Source organism: Hypomesus nipponensis, chromosome 14 (genome assembly GCF_054491055.1).
Source record: "Hypomesus nipponensis isolate SF chromosome 14, ASM5449105v1, whole genome shotgun sequence".
In the NCBI taxonomy this organism is placed as follows: Eukaryota; Metazoa; Chordata; class Actinopteri; order Osmeriformes; family Osmeridae; genus Hypomesus; species Hypomesus nipponensis.
The window spans coordinates 16,173,001-16,181,870 of record NC_140374.1 but is presented as its reverse complement, the minus strand read 5'-3'; the positions used below and the strand labels follow the sequence as shown (position 1 = coordinate 16,181,870).

Here is an 8,870-nt window from a genome sequence, read left to right as displayed (position 1 = left end):
CATGGACAAGGACCCATTGCTTTTTTTTTTTTTTTTTTTTGTCCTGGTTTTATTGTACAAAATGTGTCAATTCAACAGGCTGGAAAAAATGCAGTTTACTGTACATGACTGCAGAATACATTGGAACATTAGTCCACTGGACACAAACGATACTGAGTCATAAGTCTAAATCTGCAGAGGCCAGTTAACTCATGCTGATGGAACAGGACATCCAGGCTACCACCGAGGGAGACGAGGAGTCAACTAGTAATCCATCAAGAAAACAAGTATTTAATAAAAACAACTTTACTTATAGAGAAATAATAACGTTCCACAGTAATCACAGGTCTATTTCAAGATGAGCCATAGTTTTCAGGCACATTCATGATTTTATAATCACTAAAGAGGTTTGGACCAAATGTCACTACCATGATGATCACCAGTTAGGTACTAGTATGCTTTTTTATTGCCAGAATGTGCAGCGCTCTTTAACCCATGAAAGTACAGCCTAAGGGCTTCACCTACTTAAGCATTACTCTGGTGTTGAATGTGATGCTGTGCATGACTTCACAGGTGAACACGGTCATGACTTGGTATCTACTGGTAAAGTAAGCATACGACGGATCCGCCCTCTGCTGGTGAACGTCATGGTTTAGTGAGCTCCATCAGCTGGTTCAGGATGGTCTTCTGCCCGCAGCGGACCTGTAGCGCCCTCTGCTGTCTGGAGGTCAGGGTGGCCGCGTTCTCCAGCATGGCCCGGTCCTTCTGCAGGTCCTCCCTGAACGAAGCCAGCGTGAACCCTGCCGCGGCGCGCAGCAGACACCTCCATGGAGCTGCCAGCCCTGGCAGACCCTCGTTACACAGAGCCTGGGTGATCTTCTCCTCCTCGTCCTCCTCCTCCGCCTCCTCCCATCCCTCATTCTCTCGAAACTCCCCAAACTCCTCCGCTGACATACACAATATCTGAGACGAGAGGAAAAGCAAGGTTAAAGTCAGTCAGGAGCTTTTGTTTGATAAAACATAATTTAGTAAAAGGTTACCTTGAGGGTGGTGTACATCTCTGTGTCTGTGAGCGAGCCAGACTTGCCAAAGATGAAGACCCCCTTCTCTCCCACCATCTCCATCTCACACAGAGTGTTCCACTTGTCCACAAGGAGGCGCTGCTCACTCTCCGTCTTGGTCGCTGAGGAAGAGGCACAAACACGTTTCGGGTAAAAAAAACAATTTGTGAGATGCGTTTTTAATAGTTGTGTGTGTGTGTGTGTGTTTAAGGTTTCAAATGGGGGGAAGAATTTGCATCCCTCAGACACACACAGATTGCCCCCCCCGCTCCTCACCCTGCACGGCAGCTTTGTAGACGTTGGACATTGGGATGTCGGCCGTGTCGTTGCTGTTGCTATGATACGGCTCAACAAAGCCATACATGTGCAGGAGCTGCCAGTTGGCCATCTGGCCGTAAGTGTTGAATACTTCCTCTCCTTCCTTGATGCTGCGCACGCACACCATCTTCAGAAACTCCTACACGGGCACAGAGGGAGTAGAGGACCATCAAGCCAGGCAGAGATCAGTCTTAGACACAGAGGAACGAGTTCAATCCCGAGCGTTCCGGGGCAGATTGTTTTGAATCATTTCCCCCCCCCATTGACTGGTACAGAGAGGAGAATCTTTGTCTTTGGTCTTAATGATCCGTCAGACGATAATGGCCACATTGTAGAAAGCCAGACAGGAAGCAGTTGTCCTCACTACACTGAGAAAGCCAAGAATATGCAAACATATTGGAGACGGCCTGACTTAAGTGGAGTCTGACTAGATATTCTAAGGCAGTTTCATAACCACCATATTAGAGGTCCTGGAGAGTGACTGACAGTAGCACATGCTTCTCACCGGGGTGTATTCCAGATTGGCGTTGTGGTTGGCTACATGGTTCAACATGTCTGCCATGGGCACCATCATTGGTGGGTTGGGGTCCTTATCATCTTCTTCCTCCTCATCCTCCAAAGGCTCCTGGAAACTAGACACGGAGAGAAAGAGAGATGGAGGGGAGGGGGGACAGATAAAGAGCCGAAAGAGTGAAAGGAAGAGATATTACTGACCAGAAGGAGATGGTGACTGTGGAACTGCAGACCTCTGTGAGTCGGAGATAAGGGCCCTGAGCTAGTGGGCTGGGGTCAGGGACAGGATTAGAAGCCAGTTACATGCACCATCGAGACACTGCAAGATGGGTTGATCTCTGGCCAAAAAAAAAAACAGGAAAGTGTTTGTCTATCAGCAACCATAAGGTCTGTCCTCTGTAATAAGCTGTATGGTATAGCATTGTTAGGTGAGAATGGAGTGTTCTACATCTACTATAACATTGACAGAGACACTGGTCTCACCTGGGGATGTGGGGTGTGGAACTCATCACCCAATCACAGCAGAGGCTTTTGAAGGAATATTAAGGGTGCATGTGCGCTGCCTGAAACACACCTGTTTCCCCCCGAAACACATCAGTGAAATACTCCAGCAGGTCTGCTGGGATCAACAATCAGGCAACCGGTCAGTCAGTGCCCTCCCTCCCTCCCTGACCCTCCAGATGACCTATGACCTCTCACCTGTAGGCCATAACAAAGGCCACCAGGCGTGTGTAGAGTTCCAGCGTGTGTGTCTGGGGGCTCCACAGATCCGGGTGGAGGAGCATAAAGGGCAGGACGATGTCCTGGTACTCCTTCTGGATGTTGGTCAGGTCTGTGTCCACCGCCTCCCGCACCCCTGTCCCCTTCAACAGCTGCTCCCGCTCCTCCTTGGACCTGAACACCGACACAGACCGGCAGCACAGAACTTCACTCGGCAAACAGTGGCAAAACGGAGGCCTACATAGAGGTATTCCCAAGACACACACACAGCAGGGTGAATATGAATAATACGACCCAGGTCTAAAGCTGTTGGTAAGCTCGTTGCGCTAAAGCCTGTATTACGAGGATCAGTACCAGAACATGGGCTGGTCCAAGGCCTTGAAGTCGGGCCAGAGGGAGAGGTAGGGTTTCCAGAAGGACTGGGGAGAGGTGTACTCAGACAGCAGAGACAGGAGCAGTGGCACCCAGCCAGAGGTGTTCTCCAGAGACGCCTTGGCTTAAGAGAGGAGGGACGAAGAAGTCACATCAAGTTCTAGTCATGTAGCACGTTTTCAAGGGATTGACTAGTTCTATACAATAAATTAAGTACAAAAAATAAAGCATTCAAACACTTAACATAACAGGCAAGGGCACACACAGAGACAACAGGGATTACATGCACATACAGTCTTATAAGTTAGGGAAGAAATGGGCGAGATATCACACATTATCTGTTCCTATCCAACTCTTATGGATATGTTAACATATGAAAGAGAAAGAGACAAAGACACAGAATAGCAGCAAAACAGACCCTGGTCGGTAAACTACTCACCTTCCTCCAGGACGGCAGAGACTTTGGTGGTGCTCTGGTTAAGAAGGGCCGATCTGGGAATGGAGAACAGCACCTCCCCTTCCTCTATGTCCTCCTTCGCGAGCATGCCATACTCGGATACTGTGCCCTCTTTACTTACATAAACCTGGAGGACAAAACATCTGTTAGAGCCTAATTTAAGTTGAATGGCTAAGTTAATTCCTGGGTATTTCTAATTGATCAATGAAATATCGATGCCCATTGACTCTACCTTGCTGCTTAGAGTCAGTCCGACTTGGTCACACCACCGCAGAAAGACCTGAAGAGGTTTGACCTCAAACCCGTCAGTAGCTGAGCTGTCATCAACCTGCGAGATCACAGCAACATCAATCTTTGTTATCAGTTTCAGCAACACAACAAAACTAATTATTAATAACACACTGTCTTGCAAGCAGGGCTCTCAAGGTTCACGTATTGTCCAGTGAGACTCACGCATTTCATCTATTTCCCATGCTCTCTTGGGCTCTCAAAACTTGAGAGCTCTAGTTGCTAGTGAAAGACATGGCTACATAGTTCTCGGCATATGGACATCGTCTTAACTTGTTTTAGTTTGTAGACACAGTTCATTTTAGAAACAGAGCTGTTCGCTTAACTGCTAGCGGTTAGCTACCTTTTCCAGATATTTAGCTGTGCTAACTTTGTGCAATTCTCACCTTGAGTCTTTTAGCATCTGTTGCCATTCTGTCCAAGACACAACAATTCAGAAATCAATCAAGTTCTGTATTTCAGTTATTTAATATAATACAGTGACAATCATAAAATCATTTGTTATTGACATGTGTTGAGCTTGTATTAATTTCCGCCAGACACGTGGGTTGTATGTCGCATCTCTGACGTGCAGTCGCAGAAGCGTTTGTCACAGTTTATGATTCGGCTCAAGAAAAACTAAGGGGAATAACCGGAATAACCCATATATTGTCATTAATTAACCTCCGTTTTATATGTAGTTACATTGCCCATTTACAAATTGTGTGAAAAGGACTATTGACTGAAAAGTAAAAATTTTGAATAAGTTGTTACCTGACCACGCGTCTTCTGAAAAAAAGTAGCCTAATTCACTCACAATGTTAAATCATGTTGTAGTGTGGATATTATCTAAAAGGAATTGGGACTTTGAGGTTAGCCTATGTTAAATGTCACGAGCTCAAGCTCAGGCAACATGTGGTTAAAAAAGATCAGAAAACTGGCTCAACTTAACCTTTCATCCACATTGCAGGTGGGTGAACACAAATAGGTTACCAAGTCATGAAAGTGATAGACACAATATAGGAAATGGACACAATTTCGTAAAACAACAAATTATAAACTCTTTACACTCATTGACAAATTCCCTGTGCCATATTAACTTCTGACCCCACACATTATCAGCAAGGCCAAACCTATAGTATAGGTTAGGGTTCAGTTCAAAAATTGTATTTTTATCAGTTGGACTGCTGATACATTATCTGGATTTCCCCAGTGTAGTCAATCAATATAGAAAGAAAGACTTGATGAAAGAGCACAGGAGAAGACGTGTTAGTGTTTATACAAATCCTTGTACATCAAAGTATTTGTCCTTATGAGAGTTTTAACATGGTACACAATAAAGACAACACTCCCAAGCCTACGGGGCTGTAATCTAAGGCTGTCTGAGTCTTCAGCCTTCCTGGCAATTTCGTATCTGGACATTTATGTTGTAGGGTTTGGGTGCCTGAGTGACTCCGAACACAGGGGTGAAGTCTGGCTCGCCTGCGTCCTCTGGCCAGACAAACTGGAATCGTCTGAGCAGAGTCACCAAGATGAGGAAGAGCTCCATACGAGCCAGACCCTCACCCAGACACATACGAGGTCCTGGAAGATTAACACTGGCATTACAATTACATCTTTCTCCCACCTAGCTGTCCATATAAGATACAAGTAATTCTGTAATGTACAGTGGGAAAAGGTGTCCAAACGTTTGACTGGTACTGTAAATGAAAGAACAAGATCAAGCGTGATTTAGCAATACCTCTGAATCAACTTTCAATACCACTGTTCTGAAATGACATTATGAAAAGATAAGATTAGCGTGACCTCTCACCGACAGAGAAAGGCATGAAGGACTCATTTTTCTGTATCTCTCCCTGGTCGTTGAGGAAGTTCTCAGGGTTGAACTCATTAGGAAACTTCCACTGACCCTCCTCATTGAGCACAGAGGACAGGTTGGGGATGACCAGAGTCCCCTGAAAGGACAGAATAATTTGAGAAACAGATATCGTGTTTTAGTAGGGAAGAAGGTTCAACGAAGGATGTATGAGTTAGGGCTTTGTCTGAAAGGGACCAGGGTGGGACTGGTAGAGGAATCCTGAGGGCTAAACTATCTACAGTGAAAACGTTTTTTACATGTCAAAATGTCCTACTGCAAAGTAATTGTTTTCTGTTGGTAAATGTTGGCAGTGTGACTATCCTTATCCCCTCTTCTGAATGAAACCTGTTTTGGTGCCTGGACCCTGACCTTAGGAATGCTGTACCCCATCAGCTCTGTGTCCGTAGTGGTGCAGTGGAACACACTGAGGGGCAAGGTACTGGCGTAGCGCTGCGACTCCTGGATCACGGCCTGCATGTAAGGCATCTTGTGTCTGTCCTCGAAGCTGACCTGGGTCTTACCCTCCAGGACTGTGTCTATCTCCTGCTGACAGCGCTCTGTGGACGAGGACAGGGAAACAACCACTTAGGAACATTGTCATGGCAATGGAGGTGTGATGCGGACAGACAGAGAGGCCGGCAAATAGAGAGACAGAAAGACAGATGGACAGAGAGGCTGGCAGACTGACCCTGCACCTCTGGGTGTGTCATGAGGTAAAGGATGGTGCTGCGAATAGTGTTAGAGGTGGTGTCTGTCCCAGCAAAGAGCAGGTCCAGCAGAAGAGTGATCATCTGGTCGTCATCAAACAGTGAACTGTCGTCATCTCTCTAACCAAACAACAAACAGGGGAAAACAAGGCGGCTTTCGTCACCCAAGTCCTCATGAGTAGAAATGGCCTCCAAGCCTCTTTATATCATGATTTTTCAAGTGTGCATGGTGTTTGTCATCCAACCACTTCTGCAACACCCTACCCTCTTATCCATCTGGTCGAGGTAGCAGTCGATGACGTCTCTGGGCTGCAGCGGGACGCGGGTGGCCCTGTGTTTCTGGATGATCTCCAGGACATGGAGCTTGACGGTGTTGTAGTCTCTCAGAGCTCGCTGGAAAGGCAGGGGGAGACTCCTCAGTAGTGGCATGGTGTCATAGATCTGTGTGAGAGAGAAAGTGATAGAGAAGAGTTTATATAGATACATATATATATATATATATTTGTTCAAACTCATTGGCGAACGTGTTGGCCAGTAACATCTACAGATGCTTCCGTACCATGCCCCAGGGGCCGTTGGCTATCTTGGAGTTCTCTGCCATCATCCTGATCATAGCCTGGAAGAACTGGTGATCGTACTCGTAGCGCGCCCCAAACATGATGGAGCAGATGATGTCACAGGCAGCGTTGTGGAAAAGTGTCTGAGGGTCCACGGACTTCCCTGGCAACATAGAACAGGTCAAGGTTCATTGACAACCCCGTCTGAATGTGATCTATTTACAATTGGATTTCATTTTCTATAGGAGACCTGGAAGGAATTGTATAAAACAATGCTCCATTGTACAAAAACTGCAGGTCAAACAGTGTCACATGACCTACCCACGCTTTCCTCCAGCATAGCACTGACATACTGAGTCTCTCCCAGAATCCTCTCCTCCATGGACTGCTTGCCCAGGCCAAAGTTCCTGAGGGTCATCAGAGCGAAGCGTCGGTGTTCTCTCCAGCTGGGTCCGTAGTCCGCCATGATGACACCTGGATAGTCGTACATTCATGCTGTATCAATGATGGAAAACATGAAATAACGATACAACAGAAAGGAAATCAAACTTATTTCGCACTGCCTTCTTTTGTAATACTACACGGGAGTGTTTCCATACCTTTGCCCTGGGTGAGGTGGTTGAGGAGGAGGCCGTGGGGGCGTCCAGCGAAGTCCACAGCATTGCTGACCAGCGCTGCTCTCGTGGCCTGAGTCCCAGTCAAGATGACCGCTGGTCTTCCTCCGAAGTACAGGCTAAACACCTTCCCATAGCGTTCCGACAGCTGGGGAGGAAGAGAAACATGAGTTGCTGTATCAAGTATATGGATGCACTCCTAACAGTGTTTTGTGACCATAACGATGATAATAAATAGAGAAGGTATACAATTTCTGGGGGGAATGTGAGGTGTGCTTGCGTCGGTTGCATACTTATTTTAAATAAGTATGCAAATTTATGAAGATTGCATATTAAAAAGCACACATTTGTTGCTGCTCATTTACACTTCAAAATACTAAGATTGAAGTGTAGATTGAAGGGTTCTGGTCATTTCCCTTAGTGCAAGAGGGAATGGTGATAGGCTATGCAGTGTTTTCCCCTAGGTTTACAGCTTTGGGGGGGGGGAGACCTGTTTTATAGGAAAGGACAGGTAACCTTAAATGACTTATTTTGTGATTTGGCGCTATGTCAAAGTAAACCTTGACCTTCCAGGGGGGGCGGGGTGCCCCCCTAATATCATGGTGGTCAAGTTTCGACAAAAGCTTTGAGTGAGCAAGAGCTGCTAAACTAATGTTCTAATAAGTAGACCTTCGTAAACAGATTGACAAAGTTTAGGCTGCAGTCAGATTGTTTCACCAATTGAAAAAGTAATCTGGGACAATTGATTTAAGTAAGGGAAGTGCCGTTTGTTTCTGGCACATTTTGTACTAGCATACGTTGTGTAATAGGGACATCGCCCGCCTGCCTGTAAACACGAGACACGTACAAAACCCAAACCCTCCAGTTACACACTGAGCCCAGGGCAGTTAATGGCTCACTGAAATACAATCAATTCCAATCCGTCATATATCGTTTAGCCTTACTCTGTTTAGGTCAACAACGGGGTTTTCCAGATTCAGCTGCAGCAAGTTTCCAAATATAGGGATGGGTTGCGGTCCTGGCGGGAAGTTCTTGGCTCTGCGTGTCCGCAGGAGAAAGAAGAGGAGGCAGACAGATAGCCAGAGTAGCACCAGCGTGCCCAGCATGATGATGTGTGTGGTGACTGTTGTCCCTCTGCTCTCTGTTCCCTGCTATAAACACAACTGAGAAGCCACACACTCTTTCCAAGTGCCTTCCCCCTCCACACTTCCAGATGGAAAATAACAACATAGAATGTCGAATATGGGCTATATAATATATCCGTACATGGGCTCTGATAACAAGCAAAGATTTATGGGTAGTGGCTGAAACTGTCTTTCTAATTGGCCGGTTGGACAGGCAGCCTGTTTGTTTGCACAAAGATTACCATCAGAGTGGAGAGGGCTTGGTGGTTAACCACTCTGATGGTAGTCTTTGTGCAAACAAACAAACAGGCTGCCTGTATGGA

At 46.3% G+C, this 8,870-nt stretch overlaps 2 protein-coding genes across 3 annotated transcripts; both read right to left on the bottom strand.

Moving 5' to 3' along the window:
* Positions 1 to 80: 80 nt before the first annotated feature.
* Positions 81 to 4,233, bottom strand: setd6 (SET domain containing 6, protein lysine methyltransferase). Its single transcript, XM_084671553.1, has 9 exons — positions 4,095 to 4,233; positions 3,653 to 3,748; positions 3,403 to 3,547; positions 2,946 to 3,087; positions 2,571 to 2,765; positions 1,864 to 1,990; positions 1,317 to 1,497; positions 1,020 to 1,162; positions 81 to 942 (listed from the first exon to the last, which is right to left on the bottom strand). Exons 1-9 carry the CDS (start codon positions 4,119 to 4,121, stop codon positions 625 to 627), a joined length of 1,374 nt encoding a protein of 457 aa, XP_084527679.1. The 5' UTR covers positions 4,122 to 4,233; the 3' UTR covers positions 81 to 624.
* LOC146258803 (cytochrome P450 2F2-like) lies at positions 4,158 to 8,725 on the bottom strand. 2 transcript variants are annotated; one of them, XM_084671552.1, is made up of 9 exons: positions 8,368 to 8,725; positions 7,409 to 7,571; positions 7,131 to 7,283; positions 6,812 to 6,972; positions 6,517 to 6,693; positions 6,234 to 6,372; positions 5,915 to 6,102; positions 5,501 to 5,642; positions 4,158 to 5,387 (listed from the first exon to the last, which is right to left on the bottom strand). In XM_084671552.1, exons 1-9 carry the CDS (start codon positions 8,527 to 8,529, stop codon positions 5,212 to 5,214), a joined length of 1,461 nt encoding a protein of 486 aa, XP_084527678.1. In that variant the 5' UTR covers positions 8,530 to 8,725; the 3' UTR covers positions 4,158 to 5,211. The 2 variants fall into 2 exon arrangements, with proteins under 2 accessions (XP_084527678.1, XP_084527677.1); XM_084671551.1 differs by having other exon boundaries at positions 4,158 to 5,271; positions 8,368 to 8,715.
* Positions 8,726 to 8,870: the final 145 nt, after the last annotated feature.